This window comes from Protopterus annectens, chromosome 11.part0 (genome assembly GCF_019279795.1).
Source record: "Protopterus annectens isolate FY-2018-M chromosome 11.part0, PAN1.0, whole genome shotgun sequence".
Lineage (NCBI taxonomy): Eukaryota > Metazoa > Chordata > Ceratodontiformes > Protopteridae > Protopterus > Protopterus annectens.
In genome coordinates, this window is record NC_056745.1 from 194,829,059 (window position 1) to 194,855,496 (window position 26,438).

The 26,438-nt window shown below is 38.4% G+C and overlaps 1 protein-coding gene across 3 annotated transcripts in view; it reads right to left on the reverse strand.

The window, feature by feature from the left end:
- IQSEC3 (IQ motif and Sec7 domain ArfGEF 3) overlaps positions 1-26,438 on the reverse strand; it is a 3,183,686-nt gene that overhangs the window by 716,814 nt on the left and 2,440,434 nt on the right. For all 3 annotated transcript variants that reach the window (XM_044087614.1, XM_044087612.1, XM_044087613.1), the window contains one exon: positions 17,641-17,780. In XM_044087614.1, coding sequence (XP_043943549.1) covers positions 17,641-17,780 — 140 coding nt within the window. The remainder of the gene's footprint in view (positions 1-17,640; positions 17,781-26,438) is intronic.

The following is a 26,438-nucleotide window of genomic DNA, read 5'->3' on the forward strand; positions in this document are numbered from 1 at the left end:
GCACTATGCCAATATCCACAGGAAGGTATGGCAATGGGCATAATACCGATACTTTAGTATACCAATGTTCACAGGGAGGTATAGCAATGGGCATAATACTGATCACTGCAGTATACCAATGTTGACAGGCAGGTATGGCAATGGGCATAATACCGATCCCTGCAGTATACCACTGTTGATAGGGAGGTATGGCAATGGGCATAATACAAATCCATGCAATTTACCAATGCTCACAGGGAGGTATGGCAATAGGCATAGGCAACAATGGGCATAATACTGATCCCTGTAGTATACCAATGTTCAGAGGGAAGTATGGCAATGGGCATAATACCGATCACTGCAATATACCAATGTTCACAGGGAGGTATGGCAATGAGCATAATACCAATCCCTGTAATATACCAATGTTCACAGGGAGGCATGGCAATGGGCATAATACCGATCCCTGCAGTATGCCAATGTTCACAGGGAGGTATGCCAATGGGCATAATAATGATCACTGCAGTATACCAATGTTCACAGGGAGTTATGGCAAATGGCATAATACCAATCCCAGTGGTATGCCAATGTTCACAAGGAGGTATGGCAATAGGCATAATACTGAACCCTGCAGTATGCCACTGTTCTCAAGGGGGTATGGCAATAGGCATAATACCAATCCCTGCACTATGCCAATCTCCACAGGAAGGTATGGCAATGGGCATAATACCAATCCCTGTAGTATACCAATGTTCACATGGAGGTATGACAATAGTTATAGACAACAATGGTCATAAAACTGATCCCTGTAGTATACCACTGGTCAGAGGGAAGTATGGCAATGGACATAATACCAATCCCTGCAGTATACCAATGTTCACAGGGAGTTATGGCAGGGGCATAATACTGATTCCTGTAGTATACCAATGTTCACAGGCAGGTATATCAATGGGCATAATACCGATCTCTGGAGTATACCAATGCTCACGTGGTGGTATGACAATAGGCATAATACTGATCACTGTGGTATACCAATGTTCATTGGGAGGTATGGCAATGGGCATAATACTGATCGCTGTAGTATACCAATGTTCAGAGTGTGGTATGGCAATGGGCATAATACTGATCCCTGCAGTATACCAATGTTCACAGGGAGGTATGGCAATAGGCATAATACCAATCCCTGTAGTATACCAATGTTCACAAGGAGGTATGGGAAAAGCTTCTTTGCTATTTAACACATTGGGTGTGATGACTGAGATTGCTTTTAAATCACAGAATGGTTTAGTATGTCAACTTTTGTTTAGATAAGGTTTCAAGCAGTTTTGTATGGGAGATTGGATTGGATGCCTTTGTTTTGTTCTTCCGTCTCCATCTTTCATGATACTGGCCTAGCATCCTGATACCCAATCACACTGGGCTTACCAGCTGTCTCTTTTCTACCCCCACAAAATCTTCTAAACTGCTATTGCTGAGCTCGTTGTGAAGCCAAGCATACAGGGTTCAGTATGTCTGTTCTTCCATTTGTGGAGGGTTTACTTATGATGTACCCATCCCCCCTTGCAGACCTAATGGTATGCCTGAGGGGCTGGAATGCAATGGAGATGTATGGCATATTACTTTGCCTCCACAGCAACTCAGCCAAATTTCCACCATTTCCCCTCTTTAGGTACACCAACCAATGTGTCTTCTCCATCCTCCACCAGGGATTGATATGGTGCATGCCCATAGGTATGCCCACCTACCCCCAGAATGGTAATGCCAATCCCTGCTTGCTGCTTCTGTCAGTCATCTGAGCTGCTACTTGAAGCTAGGTCACATGGGTCATAGTACTTTATCCCTCTACACCACTGGATGGTTTGAATCTCTTAGGTCTACAAAGGAAATAGTGTTGGGAAGGATAGTAGGGCTGTAGAGCTACCATGGTTAGGTCAAAATCCATGTTATGTCAGAACTAGAATATTATTAACTAGTAGGTAGTGGTGCAACAGGGAATGAATACATCTTTCAAGGGCTTTGGATAATGATGAGGTAATGGCATTGGGTCAACAGTTGCTCCTTTATGCAGGGGTATTATATACATATGTTTTCAAATTTTGGGGAAGTAAGATTCCTGTATGGATTGATTAATAAGAATAGTTATCAGATAGGAAAGAACATCTGCAACTAGCTTAATGTATTCATCAGGGAGACAGTCTGCAACAAGAGCAGTGAGGTTTAATTTGCGTTGTTTTTTCATTGTGGAAAGTGGCACAGGATGCAGTTCAAATGCTGTGATATTGGTACTGTTTTAAAGAATGTAGTTTTGTTATTTAAGGGAAGAATGTGTTTTGGAGCATAGAAAACTTATGTTCATTTTAAATTTGCATGGCTGTTTAATATACACTTGCAGTCCCCTTGTTATTTCTTCTTCGTTCCTCTCAATGTAATTCTCTCATTCTCTTAAACACACACAGACAAATGCACACACATATGCAGAAATGCACACAAACAGAATAAGCACATGCACATACACACGCATGCACACACACTCACAGAGCAAACACATACACATACATACATCAAAAATGAAAAGGTAATTAAACAACGCCAATTAAAAATGCAAAAATAAATGTTCTGCAGCAATGATAAAATTACATAAAGACCTTATTACACATGATCAAAGTCTTCACAGGAAAGGAAATGTTAAGAATAAAGAACCAGGTGTCAAAATGAAATTATTCAAATTAACAGTCTACCGCTAACTCTGCAGACTTCAATGTCATTATTTCTGCAATAATGGAATGAAAAAGCTGCACTACAGTATTAATGACAGCCACCTAGGCATTTATTCTTAATCAGCTAGTCACCTGCTGACTATTTTGTAGAAATTACTGTAATTTATTAAAATGAATAAAATATAGGATTAAAAAAATGAAAAAGAAAACTCAAACCCACTTATATGACAGCAATACACTGTTCCAGAAGTTATGCTAATGCCTTGTTAAGCAAACTCTTGAAGCAAGCCAGCCTGATGCTGTCTTAGATACCCAATGGCTGATATAATATAATAATTTACAAAGAAAATGGTTTTACCTTATTGTATACAAACACACGCACACACGCGCACACGCACACACACACACACACACACACACACACACACACACACACACACACACACACACACACACAGAAACTTTTTGTGGAAGACAGAACTTTAGTTTTGCTTAGGAGGGGATGGAAAACAGGAATTTCACCTTAGATTTGCTGACTGATGTTTACCAGTATGTGTGACACAAACAGTGAATTATTAATGAAGACAAGATGAAAGGTGGCCGATTTAACATTAATCACCATCAGACCTAAAGGGCATTGAAGTTTACCCACAACCAGAAAAGCTCACCCAAGAAGGCAAAGCCACAATCTGTAAATTCACCAACACTGGGTAAAAGGAATGCCTTCACACATCCAGCAACAGCTGTTCTTAAATAATTCAGTTTATAATATAATAATGTGTCCTGCACTTTTATTTTTTGTAAGTCTATTGTATGACAGCTCTCCATCATCAACCAATCATTCCAAGAGTAAAATCTTCGTAAATTAATTTATTTCATTTATGTGCTTATTGACGACTTATTGATGCACTAGGAGAAAAGACCATAGGATGGCTGCATAAAGGTTATCACAAACTGTACACTATGAGGACACTTTCTGTATTCACGAATGGCACTGCCACAATGCTTGACCTGTCCAGTCACTCAGAAAGGTTAAACTAATGAACACATAGTATACACCTTTTGGTAACCTTTATGAATCTGGCCTAGACTTCTATATTCCTATAATGCATTAACAAGCTACAGTAAGGAATCTCACAGAAAAGGGCTTGTGAAATGAAAACCAGTCTACAATGACAACTCCATAAAGCTCACCAGACTGTCACCACCAAATTTTCAAATCATAGTGCTGGGCATATTTCTTCCAACCCATTCCAAAAATACATGAAAACAGGTGATTAGCAAAAATATATAGCCAACCTCCACAAGCACTGGAAGGCATTAATAGTCTATATAATCAGAAATAAAAGACTGAAATCTGGTGTAGTATAAATGAAGGATCCATCAGGTAGAGTCTAAGTTATAGTGACAATGATGTTAGATAGGGAGCATCATTGCCGTATTATATATTATTATTATTATTATTATTATTATTATTATTATTATTATCATTTTAGAAAAAGAAAATAAGGTTCTAGAAAAGAGGGTTGGAATAGCACTTCGCACATTACCCTAGTATCATTGTCAGATCTAGAGCTTTGTAAGGACACACTAAACTCACCTGTGCATAGGTATGTGTGACAGCACAGCTCAGCTACAGAGGACATGTTTATCATCCTCTCCAAGTTTAAATAAACAGCTGAATTCTTAATAAGTCAGATGTCTATTTTTCATAAACAAACTTCATTGTGACGCATCATCAAATTATGAAATGGAGCTACACACTTATTTTTAATTTCTTTAATGAATGCTGACATATATTTCATAATGTACACTATATATATAGTCATGAATCAAACATTTCTTAGCAGAATCAGTCATCTCTAACCATTCAAACATATCAGATGTGGAGAAATCCAATTTACCTTGTCCCTCATAGACCAAAAAAAAATCACCAAATTTATCTAAAATTTTTTGGAAGTGGTTTCATATTGACTCATTAATCGTAACAAAAGAGATCCTGCCGAAAGAAAATATAAGAAAAAGTCAGGATGTTGTATCTTTCCTCCATATCTTGCTTTAACCTTAATATCTGTCTTAATTCTAGACTTGAAGGTAAACCAAATGAGACAGGACTAACCTTTATCTCTACCGGTTCATATCTTTTGGGGTGGGAGCAACTCAGCCTTCCTGTTGATAATGGGTATAAAACCTTTTATGCATCATTCACCTTTAGGACAGATGAATTAAGATTGATAGTAAACTACCTTCCTTTCCAGTATTCAATATGATACTCAGTATTTGACCAAAACATGTGATTGCCCTGATTTTCATTTTATTTGAAATTAGGCACAATAAATTTCATCATATACTTTTTTTTTTTTTTTTTGCCTCCACTGTCGGCCATCAGCCCCATCCAAGGAAATCAACCATCTCATTTCACATCATCAGGGCACACACTGACTGGGAAGGGCCATCATTTAGATGGCCATTGCAGTTATACAATATATTTTACTCTAATCTTATCCTCCCATGCATGTACCTGACTAAGCAGCCAAAGGGAGCTGTGCAATGGGCTGACCATGTTGGACATTCCTCACTTCTGCTAGGGACATTGTTATCAAAACCTCTTGTCACCCCTTCCCTGAAGCATGGACCTTCTTAGAGCACTCATCACCCTGCTCCCCACACTGGAAGAGGTAAATGGGCCATGGCCCTTCTCGGTCATGCCCCTTCGCTCATCTCCCCTCGTTGCCTGTCTCTTCCAGTGTTGGAACCACTAATCAAACCTTGGTCATCTGGGTTACAGTTACAGCTCCAGCCCTCTGCAGCATGAAACCAGGCAGTTCTCATATATTAAAGATATGTCTCCTCTAGCTAAGAGGGAGACAGTTCTTGATTGTTGTGTTAGGAGACTCCTCACACAGGGGTTGTAAATTAAGGAATATTTATTTATTCATTCTTTCATTCATTCATTCATTCATTCATTCATTCATTCATTCATTCATTCATCTGTTCATTAATGCAGTGATTACCATTTATTAAAACACTAAGTCGAGGGGAGCTGGACTCTATCCAAGAACTCAGTGGATGCAAGGCAGAGAAACTAGTCCTGGACATACTGCTAACCCATTTTAGGAGAAACACATGCTTGGATACATACACACAAGCACATATGCACAAACACACACACACACACACACACACACACACACACACACACACACACACACACACACACACACACACACACACACACACACACACATACACACTCTTTCTCATTCAGCACATGCACCTAGTGACAATTTGGAGGCTTCCCAGTTTGCCTATAGCACATCTATGGGGTGTAGGAAGAACCCGGAGCACCCAGAGGACCTGCAGACTGTACTTTCCAAGTTTATAAGAATAATATTTAAAATCTCTCCCTAGTTTTGGCCTTTGTCCCCCATTTATTTTAAACTTTGTCCAGATTACTTGCACTAGGCAGTTGACAGATATGTCAACTTAACATGCCAAAACCTTTCTTTGTTTACCACTCTTCCTGTCTTCTACAAACGTGCTCTGACCTTTCTGTCTCTCCCTTTCAATAATCATCCTTAAAATGTGACCATTATCCCTCCTCATTGACCACATGCATGCTGTGCTTGCTCTCTGCATCTTCTCCTCCCACCTGCAGTCACAGTCTGCTATCTTAACGAGTCACTTCCCTTCAGATCATGTCTCTGACATGCCACATCAGTAACAATCACTAGTTAAACAGGCCTTATGTGGTCCATCTCTTCCATTGCACTGCCAAGGTCCTATGAGTTTCCTCCTCCACCACCCTGCCAATCTTACATCACTCTACTATAAAAAACTTACTTCCATTCCTTAGCCACCTTTGAATTCCCTTACCTGCTTCTGCTACAACCTTTCCAAAACTGTCCTTCATTTCCATTCTGCACTCCCATCTTACCCACTTCAGCTGCTCCAGACTAAAGCCTATGGTTCATATTAACCAAAATCAAGCAGCCCCCCCCCCCCAATCTCCTATCTGCTCTCAATCTCCCCTTACCAGTCTGAGCTTTCCTTCTTCTTCTTCTTTACAAACAAAAAATCATGTACCCTTTGTATCGCTGTTGTGACCATATCCTGAGGATGCACCCCAGTATGCTGATGTACCCTTTGTATCGCTGTTGTGGCCATATCCTGAGGATGCACCCCAGTATGCTGCATAACTTACAAGATCAACAGCGACACCATCGCACTTATTACCGTAATTCTAGCCTCTAACATGCTCACCCTTTGAGACATTCACCAACATTCCCTTCACTCTTTCCTTTAATTCTCTCCAGTTCACTATCTTCCCAGCTTGTTGGATATATCCACATCTCTAAGCATTTATTCTTGTTAGAGAGACCAAAATCCCTTCTAATTTTACAAGCCTACCTATTTTGTCCAGCCTAATCACCAGTGATGTTTTAGGATAAGAGCAAAGCCTGGTTTCATTTTCAAGCTAGTCGAATAATCTCAACATTCCCAATAGGAGCATTTCTATACATTCAGAAGCAATATGCAGCCATCAGCAAACTTATTTGTACTCCTAATCATAGCTTATGTTTCCTCCTCCATAAATAAAACCCCTCATCCTCTAGACTAGCCTCTTCATAACAAGTAAGGGTAGGGCAGGAGACAATAGTCACCCCCTGATGGGTTCCTCTGTGTAAATTAACTTTGCATGACATTTCCTCATCCACTGCAATTCTAATGTTAGCATGTGCGCAATATAAAGCTTTAACCATTTTCAAAAAACATAACCTCTCCTTGCTGCTACCTGCTCTATTACGGACAGAAAAAGAAAAAAAACTTACCGTGTCAAAATGCCTTCTAAATATCCATTAAGACTACCTTACTCTCCCCAATACTGCCTCTGTATCTTTGTTAGAAAATCTAACAGCCATCCCTAATGACCTGCAGATTGATTCTCACGAAAGCTGCCTCATCCTGGATTCAGCAGTTTAGGTAGTAAATCTTCAATTTATGCTGTCAACACCCTAGCAAAAATGTCTGCATTCTCATTACTAAATTAAATTAGTGGGAATTTCCAGGGTCCTTGGTGTTACCCTTCTACTTAGGCAACATTACTCTAGGTATTCTCATCATGGTCTCCTGCAGAAACCCTTCTTCTGTTATCTCACTGTGCACTTTTGCCATAGGATTTTGTATTCCCAACATCATCCCCTTATAAAATTCAATATGAAAACCATCTGTCTTCCCAGTCTTCCCTTTTTTCATGAAACATACTGCCAACAAAACTTCCCCTATGTCTAATGGCTATTCATAGCCTCTGGTTCTTCCCTTGAAATCTCTGGATCCCCCAGTAATGCAAAGATACTACCACAACTGGAAACCGCTTATTCCATTTACTATAATAGCCCTGAAATACTCTTCCTGTCTCTTCACTATTTACAATTCTGTTACATGCCTCACACTTTATTGTCTCTACTGACAGACCTCTCCATTGATCATTCGATCATTCTACCAGTATCACATCCACATCTCCCATCGCTCTCTATACTACCTGCCTCCTTCCAATCTCTACCTCAGTCTGGTATTCCTCCATTCTCTTCAGGCACTTCTGGAGTTGGGTTGAGAGAACCGTTGGGTGTAGCCTGAAGGTCCACCTATGTTTTTCACCAGCAGCAAAGACCTTGAGACTCTAGCAGCCACTGCTGCAGACACAGACATCCAATAATGCCTGCTCCAAGATCTACTCACCTCATGCATTTGATCCTAAACCTCCCCCTAGTCACTATTTCCTATCCACAACTCCATGTCTCCCATACTCTAGCCCAACATAAGACAGGATGACCCAGTCAAACAAATTTGTAACACATGTCAATTTAGGCCCCTGAGTGGTATTCCTAAGGCCCCTAAAGATGGTCCTTCACCGAAAGAACAAGCTTCCATACAGCCTAGCTCCCCTGGGCCCACCAAAAGACCATCCTCCATACCTTAGAAAGTTCAGATATCCATCCTTACACATTGTTTCCTATTAGCACTTGTTTCTTTTATTTTTGTTGTCCTCCCATGCCACATCAAACCCACACGAGGCAGCTGAATTAAAATTAAATAAACCTAATACAGTATAGCTGTTCCACTCTTCCCATCTGCTAAACCACTGGTACTAGCAGTAATACAAAGAGAATTAAAATACAGCCTTTACATTCTCCACTTCCCATCACCACTACAAACATATTACAGATAAACAAACATAATTATTTAAATGTTAAGACTCCCGTCATCTTCCTCTCCCTCAAGAACAATTAAAATAAAAAAGCAAAATTTGCTACTGTGCACTGTAAATAACCAGCAATACAAAGCAAAAAAATCCTTCCATAAATCCCAGTCATACTTCTGCTACAGAAGCTGGGGTTCCCTGAACTGACAGAAGCAAAACAGAATTAGCAATACACTTTTATTTTAACATAATACTGAAACACCCTCACCAATGCAGTTTGAAGTAAGCACCTGTGATATGATCATGTTCACATTTTAAGATCAACTTTAAACCTTTCAAGCTTTATCTATTTGCAACGTACTCAGTATCAGAATCACCAAGAATTAAAGGGGAATTTCACTTGTTACCATCAGCACTTTCATTTTTCATCCCAGTTGAGGCACCTCAGTTCCCACCACCTGGCTAACATCCATACCATTTCTAACCAGTTACTGAAGCTCTTTATTTCTGTGCAGCCACTACATCAGCACCAGTGGGCAGAGTCCATCTCTGTCACCCAGCCAAACGTCTTCTCCAGGAATGAGACAGGTAGGTGCATTGAATAGAAAACTGAGAGAATAACGACAATAGAAATGGGTGGTTCACCAGATGGCAACAAGTAGAATCCACCCCAGTACCTTGTCTAGACTCAGTTACTTAAACATTTAGCTCACCTCTCCATTACAAGACCTCTCTGTACCCAATGAAATATCAATCCACTACTTTTCACCTGAGAGGAGGACTGGTCACTTATCGGTTCATAGGTAAGTACTTTGCAAGCTACTCTTGAAGGTCATTTTAAACCTAGTCACTTTCCCTTTTTGTGCATAAAATAACCTGTCCCTTTTGGCTTGAGATTGGCCTTATCCATCCCATGGTCAAGCACCCCTTACAGGAATAACTGGGATAATACCATAAATAATTTGAGGGGACCCGTGCATGGGATAAAACATTTAGGAGTTGCCTCTTTCACTGTCCAACTGCCATCTTCACAAAAATGGAAGGACAAGGTCAGTCAGAGCTCAGGGAAAAATTCAATTAGGTCATCCAGATTGCCCAAATACATACCTGAATGATATTACCCATGTGGTCATCTGCTGGCTACCCTGAACTCTGTTGCATGATAAGAGGAGCAATACCAAATCAGGTGTTTCTTGGTCACTGAAGCAACATTCTCTTGGTGTTTGCCACAGTGGCAGATGTACCGTATAACTCTACAGCTTCTTCCAGGCTTTAACACACATTGTTTTGATTTTAATTGCACCATCTCACCCATCACCGTCACCTGAGGTCTAGGTTTCCATATATCTATGTCCATGGCTACACATCCTTATCTCTTCCACAGTGGCAGTTTGTACTGTATTACATTAAAGCTTTTTCCAGGCTTCAACACACATATGGGATTTCATGCTAGAATACAATTATCACAGAGAACCTCCAGCAAACTGCTACATCCTCCCTGTTCATGTTTACCTTAATTGGAAACATTTTATTTATTTATTTATTTGTTTATTGTCATTTGATTACCAGGAAAGTCCGACTGTGTAGGAGCCCATTTTCAGCAGAGACCCAGGCAGAAAAGCTCCAAAGTACTACAAAACATTTTAAGGACAACAATTTTACAATCTTCAAAAATAATGCAAAAGCACATCTAAAGTTTAAATAATTATACCAAATTAGCAATAATATGGAAACATTGGATTAGAATAGATACAAGTTATATAACAATGATTTAATATTTAGAGAAAATGTTAGCTGGCCTACTATTCTAATGCTTGCTTTGTAGCTGTGCATTTCAAATCTTCCTGACATTGTTGTAAGACCTCTACCACATCTTTCAGTTCAGCCCTTCATAATGTTAGTGCACTTATCAGTGGTTAAGGAAAGCTCTTTAACCTGTTATGCCTTCGAGCACAGAGCTTTCAGCCTGATGGAATCCATGACTGACATGTAATATTGAGCAACTCCAGCTTCACCCAAATCCTGTCAATCATTCTTTCATCGGTGTGCTTTCAGCCATAGATACTCAGGGATAGCAGATGTGATGACATGAAGTATCGCCATCTGTACCAGGGATAATAGGGCAGTGAATGTGTAGCATATGCCAGCATGGTTTAATAGAGCTTTGTAAATAGTTTTGTAAATAATTTTCTGTTGTTTGACTGTCATACTAACTTGTATCAACAGTGTTATTAGAACTGATTAAATTTTATGTTTAAACAAAGAATTCTATGATTTTGACCAGCACTGAGGAGATGGAACTTGCAGATCAGCTTGTTTTGTTTTTTTTTTCTTTGGAAAATGATAAAAGAAATCTATGACAGTTATCACAGTCAGTTAGTTGACTTCAGTTGTAGTAAGTTAGAATTTGGATGATCATCACCTTGCCTAGTGGAAGTAAGCTTCTCAGCGTTTCACCTTGCCTTGCTGAATTAACTAAGTTATCTAGGGAACAGTTCTTCTTTAGACAGTCAGGAATTACAATCAGATTAATTGTTTTTCTGCATCTGCTTGAATCTGTCCAACTGTGTTATTTTTGTTTCTCCTGTGATTTTCTATTTTGTTATTTATTACTAAATATTTTATACCTTTTATTATGGCTGGTCTTTTAAAGATAACTTTTAACATCTTGACAGTACTTGTGCTTATTCTAGTGATGCCTTGGCCACTATGAAAAGCCTTGCTGCCTGGGTTACACTGTACCATTTATGCTAGTGTTGATTTTACTCAGTATAACTGGATACACTTGTAAGAGCCTGACAGTGACCGGCTGGTGGCAGCATCATTACCTTATTGGCTGGGCATAAGGGGGCACAGCTAGTAAATCTATGCCAGCCTTTCCCAGGAGTGTGTGTGTGTGTGTGTGTGTGTGTGTGTGTGTGTGTGTGTGTGTGTGTGTGTGTGTGTGTGTGTGTGTGTGTGTGTGTGTGTGAAAATCAAATACCAAGGTGTGGGTGTGTCAGTCATTTGGAACTGCTCTTGGAGGGAATTGTGCTTGATGCAGAGAGCTGCATTTGAAAATACTTAGTAAATCCATCCCTGTTTTAGTGGTGCCAGTGATGAGGACTGGTGCTGCTTGATTACTGGCCCAGAGTAAAGAGAGGCCATCACAGCAGTCATTTGTAAGAGCTTCCTCATCACTCTAGTATTACATTAGGCAATCCCAAACCAGAGCTAAATGTCTAACCACCCATATTTCTTAGTCTCTATAGTCTCACAGCAAGCCAACGGGTGTTATGTATTGAAGTTCCTTTTCTATTAGGGGAATGGAGATATTTCTTCTTATTGCAAATCTTGTGTGCATGCAAATTCTACTATAATGGTTTATTTTTGAATTTCCTACCAAGCTTACGTCAGCTGAGAACAGATGCCAGGATGCATCTGTCTTTGGAATAGAATACAAAGGAGTATGGAATAGCACTGGGCACTGGGCTGTTTGGAGAAATGCACCACTTCTAGTTGTCAATAAATTCTTTACATACCAGGATGTTTGTTTTGGAGAAATCATGAAATAGTATTTGGGTTACAAATGTGCTTTCAGGGAGATGGTTATTGCTAGGTAGTTACATTTTACAAAGAAGGTAGTTTTATTACAGGTAGTAGAGGAAGGGAAAACATTGCTAAGGACAAAGTCAAGAAGATTATCATCCTTGGTGGGGAGAGGAACATTTTGATGAAGGGAATTAGGATTAGTAGAACTAAGGATTAATACTTTGTGAGATTATCGGTGAATAAACAATATTACATGTACCACTACTTTTCCCTCAAAACACTGAAATAGTTAGAAGTACCTCACCAGATGATATACACCCAGCTGGTTAGCACTCATACAATAATATATAATCCAGCATCTCATCCAACTCTTGGTACTCCTCTGCGGAGATACCACCCCAACCGACTCCTCCGATCAACTGATAAACAGCTTCTTTTTATATACTCTAGTTCTGCTGACAAATCCTGGAACTCATTTCCAATATACATAAATCTATAACAAAACTACATTCCTCTAAACACACTTTAAAAGAATGCCTAAGTCTTGAGTCTGTTCGTTCACAACTCTAGGTTAGTGCCCTACTTGCCATAATAGATTCTGACTTAAAACTATCTACTGCCAACAGACACTACACTTTTATAATCTTGGCCTCTCTTTTTCTTCATCACCTTCACGCTCTTCCCTATAATCTAATTGCATATCTTCTTGTACGTTTGTTTCTGTTCTTCTCATATTCACAACTGCTGTATAAAACTTACATCTATTACTCACATAGTACATAATTTGGTTTTGTGGTCACCCTTATACTATAAACAACATTTTTGTTTTTAGAATGCATAACATATTAAGTATGGTATATTCACATAATCTTTATAAGCTCATTCTTTCATCTTATATTTTTGTGTTAATATTCATTCTTATTTTGCATCTTATATGTAAACCATAAATATCTTGGTGTATAGTTTTTCTGCTCTTGACTGTAAAAAATCTAATTTTGCTGGAGCTTTTCTTCTAGGGTCTCCTTTGAAAATGGGTTCCTTAGTCCAGTCAGACTTTTCCACTAAACAAATGTCGATCAACCAATCAATGAGTGTATTTTTTATGAGTTGTATAGTTACAATAATTTATATTAAGGTATTTAAGTCACCCATAAAAAGCTTTGGTTGTTAATCTGACTTAGGCAATCTATCTTCTCAGAGAGACATATAAGAGGACCTATGGCTGGAAAAGGTATGGTAGGCGAGGTTATTGAGAATTGCCTTGACCTTTACAAGTTACAGTATTGTATCATCTGTGAATTGGTACAAAATGATAAATTCCCTAACAAATCTGGATATTCCCATTCAAGATCCCTGTGGACCTGAAAGTACGGAAGGAACCTAGCAAGGAACAGCTGCCTCTGCACTGGAGCCGAGTGGCTGCAACTATGTCTTCAAGGTACGGGAAGGCTTCAAGCTAAGGCATTTCTCTGTTCAATCTTCTGACATTGAGCAGTGCTACTTTCATATTTTCTGAATTATAATTTCCTAAGTGGGTGTGTACATGCACTGAACACAGCACAAAAAAGGAACCATGGGGGCAGGAAGTATTTAAAGCTATGAGACAAGAAATGAGAGCAACCCAACAAAGCAGGAATGTTTGTATCCATTTCATCAGAGGCTATCACAAGCTGGATCCTGCTGGAGAGGCACCAGTTAACCTGACATTTGCTTGCTTTAAGTTATATGACCTTTGAACTTTAGCCTCATTCTCAGTGAGAGTAGAATACTGCTTCCTTGGACAGATGGGAGAATAGCCCAATATTGTCTCTCAGCATCTCATGTTGTAGTATCCATTGTCCTTGTAAAATACAGAAATCTTGGTGTAACCCTCTCCTTGTCCAGCCTGGTGTGTTTAACTATGGAATTATGTATCACAGACCTACAGGACTTTAGGAAGCAGACTTGAACTTTTATGCACTCATAATATAAGGACATAAGGGAGTGCTGTGGAGAGAGATATGTGTTAGCCCCTGGGTGGCCTAAGTTTATGGGGGGGCCTGGGAGGCTAACTTTAATAACCCCAACATGTGTTTGTAACATGTTAGGCTTCTGTTTACTGACACCGGATTTTGTTGAGAAATGAATCTCCAAACTAAGAATGTATTTACATCTCTCATATATGAAATCAGAATGATCCAGAAGTAAAGAGCTATTGATAAACATGAGGAATTTGCTATACTGTCTCAAAACTCTTACAGTTAGCAGACTGAATCCATGGTGAAAGGAACAGCACTGGTTTTAGTGGAGAAAATAAGTAAGGGTCGCCAAGAATTAAAAAAACCCAGTAATGAGTCATCGACCACCTGCTGCCTATTAATAATACTGGTATTATCACAGCTGTGCACAGTTAGAGATTAGTGTCCATCTCCTCCTCCTGTTACCAGGAGCTAAACAGTAGCACTAATCCCAAGCTGGTTCATGAGATGCAGGGAGATTGCAGGCTTTTTGCTGATCATTAGTACAATCTCAGATGTTGCAGTGGTTAGTAAGCTTCTTACTACGTGTTCAGCTGCACAGTGCAATAGCACACTTAACTGCACGATGGTCTAACATTTAAATGAAACAAGATCCTACTGAAGCAGCAGCCAGACCAGTCAGGGATGTCCCATACCAGACACAGCTAGGAATGTATGCCCCTCATCATCTTCTCTCTGGAATAAACTAGTACCAGCAATCCCAAGCTGACTGATGAGGTTACGCTCAGTTCCTATATGGGTCACACTACCTTTTTAAAGTTATGTTCACACATTTTAATACTTTCCCTCAGTGAGATGGAAGCTTCTTAATAACACAGTTTGTCTGACAATCATTGGAGTGAAGAATCAAAATGTATAATTTCAAGCATTACATGGTTCTGAAGAAAAGAATATTAACTGTTTACGTTCACGCACCGTGGTATTCACATTACAAATGACTAACATCGGTGTACAGATGGTGAACTGCCAAAAGCAGATCTGATCTCTTTTGAATACATTTTAATAATGTTTCTTATTAAGCTTTACAGCATAATAGAACAAAATGTGTGCTTAGAGATGGTTATTAATAGTTTTTCACCCTCTCCCAACTCAGAAATGTTTTATGCTAGAATGCTTATCTGATTCAGTCTTATTGCTATTTCCAAGTGTAATGATCTGCTTTGGGGTATTTTGTATCATCTTAGTTTCATTGTTAGCACACTGTAAGATACCCCACTCTTACGCAAATAAATAAATAAATAAAAAGAAAAAATGTTTATTATGGCAGAATAGTCATGTCTTAAGACATTAGATCTCAATAGGCCTTTCAGCTCCATGTTTCCATCTAAATGAACAGGCTAGCTCAAGAATTCAGTACACAGCATTCTTGTTTTTCTCATTTTTTTCATAAAATATTTATTAAATATATATCAGATTCAATAACAAACTATATTAAATGTAATAATAGTTTAAATATTTATAAGTGGTGCCTAAGATTCTAATAAAAGCATACACTTTTTCAAATTAATTTGTTACCATTACACACCCACTGGACACAAGTGTCCCTTTCCAGGGCAATCCAAGAGCACTGCCTGATATGACTGACTCGGTCAAAAAGTCACACCATGGGTAAATGGAAGTAGAAGGAATCAAACCCTGTACACTTGACTACAATAAACAACTCAGTAACAGCTCAGTCCTTACTGCCAGACAACATAACAATTGATTCATTTAGTTATACTCTATGTAATCAATAATTTCATTTATAATATATAATCACAAACTATCGCACTCCATATTTTTCTAACAGCATTTGTAGTTTAGTCTAGAATTTAAAATGTGTAGTCCTTTCTTTATATATTATTTTAATTGTATTCCTTCCACTTTGGCAGACAGCAGTGGGCAGTTTCAAATATTCTACAGAAGAAAACATTTTCCGATGGTTTGTTACCATTTTCTTTCTTATAGCTAATAGGGTCAAAATGAAAGGATGCAGTGCATTCATTACTGCTTTTCTCAGTTTTGATGTCCCTAATAGCTGAACCATGTCAGACATCTGTACCCATGTTAGTGGTGTTTAACGCTTGTCAAAGCCTTGATGAAGGAAGCCAAAGCAAGAAAACTGGCAGAAAACAATTTTCTTCATCTTATTTTTGACAGCATTTTATTTCAAACCTTTTTAAACTTGAAGTGGGAGTATTTCATTTGCTACACCATTCTGAAAAACACTTTTATTATTACTATTTTACACTGGGAGATGTCAGTTCTCAGCACATTAATTGTGATTTTCTTTCAAGGTCTTTTCTACTGCATACAGTGTAGTCACAAAATATAAGCACCAGGACAACACTCTCTTTTCTGTCCTTTGTTATTAGTAATATGTCTTCAGCAGTTCTTGTAACACTTGGGTACATTCCTGACCTCTACAGAGAATTGCCACTTTTTACAACTGAAGTAAATAGTAAGCAAAATGTCAATCACTGAAGGACCTTCAAGGAATCACTTATAATAAAAGTGTGAATCTGATCACACTGTGTCAAAAACACTCTTCTGTGACTCCCATAAGACAGCATCAGGATGCACAGTAGCAAGAATTGAACCTTTCATGTGCACTTACTGCACTGCTACCTGGCAACCAGAAGATGGCAGTCTATACATATCAGGCAGAAGAGATCTCTCTCCCTCATGTTCACAGTAACAATCTTATTTCAAACCCTTGACAACACTACTCAGAGTCTGTTCTGTATGAATGCCACAATAATGGCTAGTACGCCTCCTGAATAATGCAACCTGAACTGAAACACTATATTTGCAAAGATGTGCAGCACAGCAACTTAACATATTAACATAAATCTTGTGTTCTGGAGTGGTTAATTCTGACTTCCTGAATCAGGAATAATACACTTGACTATGCATATTTAATTAAAAATCTCTTAAAGGAACATATAAGTATGAAAAATAATTAAGGTGTCTCAATATGGTCATATACAAATGCACCAATAAATACATTTCACATAATTAGATATAACGTTATTCTTCTTTTTTAGAAGGGATGGGATTAATTTTATAATCAGAATACCTCAAGCAAGATCCTGCAGCAAGGCATACTGTCTTCTACGTTAAGTTGTTATGCACATATTAGGTAATTAAGAATGCACAACAGAATCTTCCTGTATGTTACTAAACATTAAAAAAGACAGCTTGTCTAACTCACTGTTTTCATTCCCACAATAGAATTTTCCACTTTGGTTACATAAGTCACATGATCCTCATTTGATTTCAGTTCCTTCTGCTGGATGCGCTCATATATCCCAGCTACCATTTCACGAGGAATATCCGCTCCATCATCAACACCTGCACAGATTAGCAAAACCCAGAAACACTGTGAGGAAGCTATGAAAATATAATCATTGTTATTTTAATGCTGACATATTCTAGGCAGCAAATTCATAAATATGGAGCCCACGTTTGAGAAAACAGAAACTTACACATAGTTTATTTTCTTTCTAAAATAATGAAATAAGCATAACACTTAAACCTAAGTATAGTACACAGATGTGTTACTTGTTTACTGTAAGCTAGACCAGTAGGGGACGTATGGTTATTTAGCTAAGACATTGCGCGAACATATTATTCCATTTTGAAAGGAGCATTAGTATTTTACTGAGATACCTGTGAGCTCAAATCAACACAGTAGACCTATTTGCAGTGTATATGAATATTCACAATTTTACACATACCCATAAAATGACTGATTATATCTCTTCAAGGACATTATATGGTAATTCAGATCTAAAACGTCTTTTTTTCTAGAACAGCATGCAAAAGGTAAATTAAATATGCAATGTAATACAAAATATTTCCATAACATTTCATATAGCAAAGGAAGTATTTATCACACATCTGAAAACATACTGGGCATGTAAAATATGCTATATTAGGAATTGTGAAGGGGAAACAGTCAAATTGGAGAAGTTAGCTTCAGTGAAGGAAAAATGAATGAATGCCATTTTCTGAAAATAACATCACTGACAATGGAGTGTGTCTCTTTCTCTACTATTGTATGACCCTGGTTGGTATATATAAGTTTTGGGAGGGATCCATCCACATGGAAAGTTTGTGCTGTGTTGACTGAAGGCAGTTTTTATAAGATGTTTTCCTACTGTTTACCTTCACCGAAGCTACCTTCAGTAAGTTGACATGATTCCAATGTCAGACTGCCTTCCAAAGCTGCTGTAACAAATACTGTAGGCATTTGGTATTAGACAATCCAAAACTAACAAATAATTAAAGTTGGTATGGAGTTCAATATTGTAGTGCACTTACAGGGAAAAGTGTATTGCAGTGAATATGAGGTCAGCAACGTTGCACTGCAGAGAACCAAACTATGCAAGGATTGTCATGTGACAGATAAAATATTGTGGTTTAGAACTGCATTGTGTAATTAGTCCTTATCAAGTGCTAGCACTATAAACACACACTCACACACATATACACAAATGTATACACACACACACACACACACACACACACACACACACACACACACACACACACACACACACACACACACACACACAGTTATGTGAGAACATGCTGCAGGCACAGCATAGCATAATGCCTAAGATCCACCATGCATATTAAAAAAGACTCTTGTCGCATTACCCTGCTCTGTTAGTGCAGCATCGTAATACAGAGGTCCCTTGTGTTAGGGGTTCATGGTTCAAATCCCCACCCCCCCTTTTTTATTTAAGTACTGTTAAAATAATTCCCTGGTATTTAGTGGTGCCGCAGAGGACTAATAACCTTGGTCATGGGGAAGTCATCTCTGTTAAATTTGGTCGACTTCTTTGAGACAGTCACCAAAGCCATGGATGAGGGGAAGACAGTGCACACCACCTATCTTGACCTGGCCAAAGCCTTCGCCACTATTCCTCAGTAGGGCATTATAGATAAACTCTCTCAGCTAAGCATCAATCCATATGTTACCAGATGGGTAACAAACTGACTCACTGACAGAACCTACCTAGTTAAAATAGGGGACGCGACATCAGGCAGTAGACCTTTAACAAGTGACGTACACCAGGGTCTGGTTTTGAGGCCTCTGTTATTTGGAATATACTTTTCTGAGGTGCAGGCCAAAACCAGTGGCCTATGGCTGACCACATTTGCAGATGACTGCAGGCTGGGTGCTATCATCAATTCCCCTAGTAATGTGGACATCCCCTAAGAGGGTCTCACTCAGATAAATGACTGCTGCCAGAAACACGGCCTCAAGATGAATACCAAAAAATGCATCATCATCCCCTTTGGGGAGAGTGACGTTCCCATAAATTATCACACTAATAACAATGTCCTAAGCATGCAATCTGTCATGAGGGATTTCAGCATCCATGCTGACAGCAACCTGACTTTTGACCACCATGTTGCTTCCGTTGCACAGAAAGCCTTCTACATGGCCCACCTCATAAGTAAGGATATCATATCCAGGGACAAGGATGTCATAACATCCTTGTATGCTTCCCTTATAAGGCTCATTACTGAGTACAACACCCCTTTCGGCATGTAACTCGCAAAGCACATGCAGCAGCTGGACAGCCCACAGAGGTTTTTCACCAGAATAATCAAGGGCCTCAAACATCTAGCATACACAGACAGGCTAGAAGCCCTATCCCTCTACTCAGTTTCATACAGACTCCGCAGAGGTGACCTCTGTGATCACGGACCCTGCCTTGATGGGACTGCTGCGTATCCGCAAGTCAAGCTCCACTTGAATAACCTGCACATGCTGCCTCAACCTGGTCTGTGACAGCAACAGGACTTGTTGGCAGGACAGATTTGTGTCCCAGGGACTCCCCCATTTGTGAAACTGACTCCCTCTCCACATCAAGCAGAGTACCCCTTTACCCCTTTTTAAGTGCAACCTGGATAACTGGATGGGAAACAGAAAATACACCCATAGGATTCCACCTGTGTCCCTGCTGGACAGGGGCATCGGGTGCTGACTTGTCTAAAAATGGGCTAAACTCTTGGCTAGGCTTATAAGGACCTCAGGGCCAATAGCCTAGTAACCTCCTATAATCCCAAGATCCTATGGTAAGAAGTTACAGGTCTGAAGCTGGTTCAGTACCTGTGCACACTCACACACTGGGGAATACAGGTGTCATGTGGATGGTATCAATGTTTTACCTACTTACTTCCTAATTTTTTTTTCTTTATGTATTCTGTCAACTGGGTTGCTTAGGTTGCAAGTATTGTAGAGCTAATGAATGCTACTGTAGAATTTATTTGTTTGCGTCTCTAGTTTTTTATTTAACTCACTAACTAAGGGGGTTGGGAGGGTGGCCTAATGGTTAAGGTGTTTGTCTTGCAAACACAAGGTACAGGGTTTGAATCTCACAGGGGGATAATTGGCTAGGCTTAAAATGGCTCGCAAGGGCAGTTAGCCTAGTACTAATCTATGAATCTATGAATCTATGAATAATCTCCTGTGCTGGAAATCTATAAAGTTAAAGGACTAATCTAAAGGCTCCTGTGTTGGGAAGGTATGGGGTTAAAACTGTACTACAAAGGTCAGACTGACTTATAACATTTGCAGAACATAACTGAGTGGTGGATAGGGATGCAGCCATAGTGGCACTAAAAGATGTAAAGTATCACAGAAAGTACAACAGCATCAATAACGTATCCAACAACAACGGCATCAATAACGTATCCAACAATGGCATCAATAACGTATCCAACAACAACAGCATCAATAACGTATCCAACAATGGCATCAACAATGTATCCAACAACGGCATCAATAACATATCCAACAACAGCATCAATAACATATCCAACAACAATGACATCAACAATGTATTCAGCAACAATGGCATCAATAACGTATCCAACAACAACAGCATCAATAACGTATCAAACAACGGCATCAATAACGTATCCAACAACAATGGCATCAATAACGTATCCAACAACAATGACATCAATAACGTATCCAACAACAACAGCATCAATAACGTATCCAACAATGGCATCAACAATGTATCCAACAACGGCATCAATAACGTATCCAACAACAATGACATCAACAACGTATTCAGCAACAATGGCATCAATAACGTATCCAACAACAACAGCATCAATAACGTATCCAACAACGGCATCAATAACGTATCCAACAACAATGGCATCAATAACGTATCCAACAACAATGACATCAATAACGTATCCAACAACAATGGCATCAATAACGTATCCAACAACAATGGCATCAATAACATATCCAACAACGGCATCAATAACATATCCAACAACAGCATCAATAACATATCCAATAACAATGACATCAACAACGTATTCAGCAACAATGGCATCAATAACGTATCCAACAACAACAGCATCAATAACGTATCCAACAACGGCATCAATAACGTATCCAACAACAATGGCATCAATAACGTATCCAACAACAATGACATCAATAACGTATCCAACAACAATGGCATCAATAACGTATCCAACAACAATGGCATCAATAACATATCCAACAACAGCATCAATAACGTATCCAACAACAATGGCATCAATAACGTATCCAACAACAATGGCATCAATAACGTATCCAACAACAACGGCATCAATAACATATCCAACAGTGGCATCAATAATGTATCCAACAACAACGGCATCAATAATGTATCCAACAACGGCATCAATAACGTATCCAACAACAATGGCATCAATAACGTATCCAACAACAATGGCATCAATAACCAACATTGCACTTCAGTGGGGAAAAGGGACAGACATGCTGTAAACAGGGAATTTACCCTTCTCTCCACTGTAGTGCCATCTCAGTGTTGGTATATAGAATTTGCTGTGTAGGGGGGAGTACTTGCCCCCTGCAAAAATGGACATTTGTTTTTAAATTTGAGTTTTTGGAAACTGGAATGGTTTCAACTATGAGAATTTTGACTTTCTGAAGCTCAGTCATATGATAAAGATCCATACAGATACATAGATAGATAGATCACTATCTATCTATCTATCTATCTATCTATCTATCTATCTATCTATCTATGGGTGGCACAGTGTTGCCGCAGATAATGCTGTTGCATCACAGCAAGAGTTTCCCTGGTTCAATTCATGGCTGGGGTCGCTTCTGTGTGGAATAGGATTATCCTCCCTGTGTTAGCATGGGGTTCTTCTGGGTATTCTGGTTTCTTCCCAAATCTCAAAGACAGTGGACTGGACACTCCAAATTGGCCATAGGTGTGAGTGAGCATGCAACTGTGCAGTGTGGCAGGGCTAGACAAGTGGTGGTGTACTCTTTGGCTCTAGATGATTGTCACTGTTGAAGTGATAGCCCATCCCTAGGAAAAATAGAAAAAGGGGTTGTGGTTGTACATATATGTGTCTGTGTGTGTGTGTGTGTGTGTGTGTGTGTGTGTGTGTGTGTGTGTGTCTGTGTGTGTGTGTGTGTGTGTGTGTGTGTGTGTGTGTGTGTGTGTGTGTGTGTGTGTGTGTGTATATATATATATATATATATATATATATATATATATATATATATATATATATATACACACATATATGGGCCCCCCTCCCCACTTATATATACTAACTCCGAGATCACAGTAAACAAAAGCAAACACACACACACAGATTTTACGGTCCCTCACACACACGTCACACATATCAGCACACTCACATACACTCAAACTCCCACACAAAACCCTTACAAAACCCTCACTTACCTGACATAACACCTAAATCCACACACGGCACTGCACACCATCCACATACAATCCCGGACATTATACAGCGTAAAGCCATAACCGCAAAGTCGAGATATTCAAAATTGCGATTATGCACTTTCGCTATTTTCAAACTTCAACTTTATAGTCTCAAGATACTGAAATTCAACATTTCAGTATTTCGAGATTATAAAGTGTTTCCGGTCAAGACCATATGTTTGATTTTTGGAAAGTCAAAGCACTGTATGGACATCGTGGTAAAGTGGGGATCAGGAATGTAGATTTTTGCAGTTTTCCTCTGTTTGACTTTACTGAACATCGAACATATGGTCTCAACTACACGACGTTCAACTTTTGTAAAGTTGATGTAGTCATATAAACCTATATACATACATACACACAGATATATATATATATATATATATATATATATATATATATATGTATGCATCTAGTTAACTAGATCAAACACCAAAATGTCGTCAGTGGTAAAGCTGACGAATAAAAGTCGACAACTTTCTGCACATAAACCACAGAGTAGACAAACTACAAAACAAGTTGCCACCCTGTACCATCAACCCTCCCCCTACCAATTATTTATTCCAACTCTGAGATTGCACAGTTCCTAGGGAAAGAACATATTCTCCAACTCCGGGGATTGTCAGTCTTAGACACCTGTCAACCACCTGCTTTATCTGCCAAAGGATGTTGAAAAAATAGAGGTCAACATTTGGTACCTTTGATATTTCAGACTACTTCTTGCTGTCTCTCTGTCATACACATAAATGAACACTCAAAATTTCAAACATAAAAATATCAATTACTAAAAGTCTGTATAAACACGGAACAGGAGCAGAAGTAAGGAGTTAAGCCAAAGTACAAAAGTATAAAAATACAAATTGTCCAAATAATGTAGTCCAAGAATAAAATCCGACTGGTAAAATCCACAAGCCATTATTTAGTTATAACGGATAAGCGCTTTCACTACATTAGCTTCATCAGATCCAAGTCACTTGGTTTACCAGTCAGATTTTATTCTTGGACTACATTATTTGGACAATTTGTATTTTTATACTTTTGTACTTTGGCTTAACTCCTTACTTCTGCTCCTGTTCCGCGTTTATACAAACTTTTAGTATTTCATATTTTTTTGGGGAACTGTGCAGCAGCTAGCCTGATTTACATATAAAAATATCAATGTAAAAAGATCAAATATTACAACATCTAAAAAATTGTAGGGTGAAACTAAGCTGTCTCTGTACCCCCATACTCATGTGTTCTGCCACACAAATAAAAATATGGCAGATCAAAGTGTTAAACAGTTTTAAAAACTTCTGGTTGACCAGAGGTGCATTTTGCTGCTAGTCACATGTGACAGCATGTGACACCTTTTAACGTGCAACAAACTTTACAATTCTTCACATTTTATTAATTTGTTATAAGGCAGGGCAGCTAAAATAGTTGTAAATTGCAAAAAAAATTATAAAAAGGTCACTGATCATAATCATTTGTTAATGTGTTCTCAAAACGGGTAAATACATTTACCCCTTGAGCTTCACTCTTGAAGTGAATTTCTTAAATCCATTTCTCAAGTGCATTAAAAACTTAGCTATATCAGTGACCTAAACACCACTGGCTATATCACAACACCATGCTAGGGAGGAAAAATAATAATTTATTATTATTATTATTATTATTATTATTATTATTATTATTATTATTTGCAGGTTAACGCTCAGATACCTCATGGAAATATCAGGTACTCCCTATATGAACAGAATTAACTAAGCGATTGTAAACATATTCCTAGTATTTGATAAATACTGATTTGAGGTATTGCAGGGCAGAATAGGGGAAAAGGTAAGAATGAAAGAGCTGAAGAAAATGTAAGTGAAAAAAGGTAGAATTAAGCATGTAATAAGTACAGGTTCAGGAAAAAACAAAACGGAAAGGATTGTTTCCTTTTAGTAGTCAGTGCATCCTGAGAATGTGCAGTACACAGAACAAGAGAACAAGGGGTTTTCTTATCTGATTTATAGAAGAGAGAGATCTAGAGAATATCTGATCAAAAAGTCAACCATGCCAATGTAAGACTGTTAGAGCCAAGAGTTGCTTGAAAAATTATACTTCTAGTGGTTATATGGGAAGGCAGTTTTAGTTTACGTGGCTGTATTCCTAGAAACTGACTGCATTAGAATAGAAATAATGCTGAAGAGGGCAAACAGAAAGATTTTTGTACCTTTTATGACCACGTGATAGATATAGGTTAATAAATGTAGATTTTTACAGCAATAACATGGGGATGCACTGGTAAAAGATAATTCCATTTTTGTTGCAATGTAATATTATTAGCATTAGGGAACATTTTATTTGTAACCTAAATAGGACAAATAGCAAAGAAAATTATTTACCGATGTAGGAATATTAAAATAAATCTGCTCTACTGAAGGCTCTAAAGAAGCCAAGATACACAGCATTCATTGAAAGCCATAACCAACTGCATCTGTGAGGTATTGGTTATTTTTATGATATCAAATGTCATTAAAACGGTAATGTTAATAAAAAAACAGAAACATTATTGTAATTATAGATCATTGATATCTAACACAGAAATATGGAACACAAAGATGGTAGAGGAGAAACGTTAGAAGTTTATTATAGCTGCTGTGTATGAAGAAGAAGTAATTTTGGAAACATTTATGGTGCATTGTTAAGCGCTAATTACTTGTAATAGCTTGTTATGTCACAGATTTATGTTTGCTCTTTAAAACTTAAATTCTATAGTCTGCTATTACATTAAAAGTAAAAAGAATTAAATGAGCATAAGAATTATAATGGGATAATTACAGGGACAGCAACCATGACTAAGCTAAAAGGAGAAGAGCTTTAACTTAGATATTAAACTCCTTGCATAAGAAATCGATCACCTAAATGAGCAGCTGACACATTTTGAATACTTTCCAATGTAATGATATAAACTTCCATGAATACATTTATATGGTCCCACTGACCTGGAGAGCAGTGAGGTGGAACGAAATGTGCTAAAAGAAAAGAAAAAGAAAAAGCAGAGAGTTAGATAACTCTGTATTAGTACAATGTGTAGGCATGTTTTTCAAAGCATAATTTAGGCCGAATTGTTCAAAATTTACTGAGAAAACTAGATGACAAGATGAGTAGGCCTGCAATACCAAGAGAGACAAAAAAAATTAAAATAAAAAAGTCAAACAGAAATAAGCTAGTGGAGAATAAAATA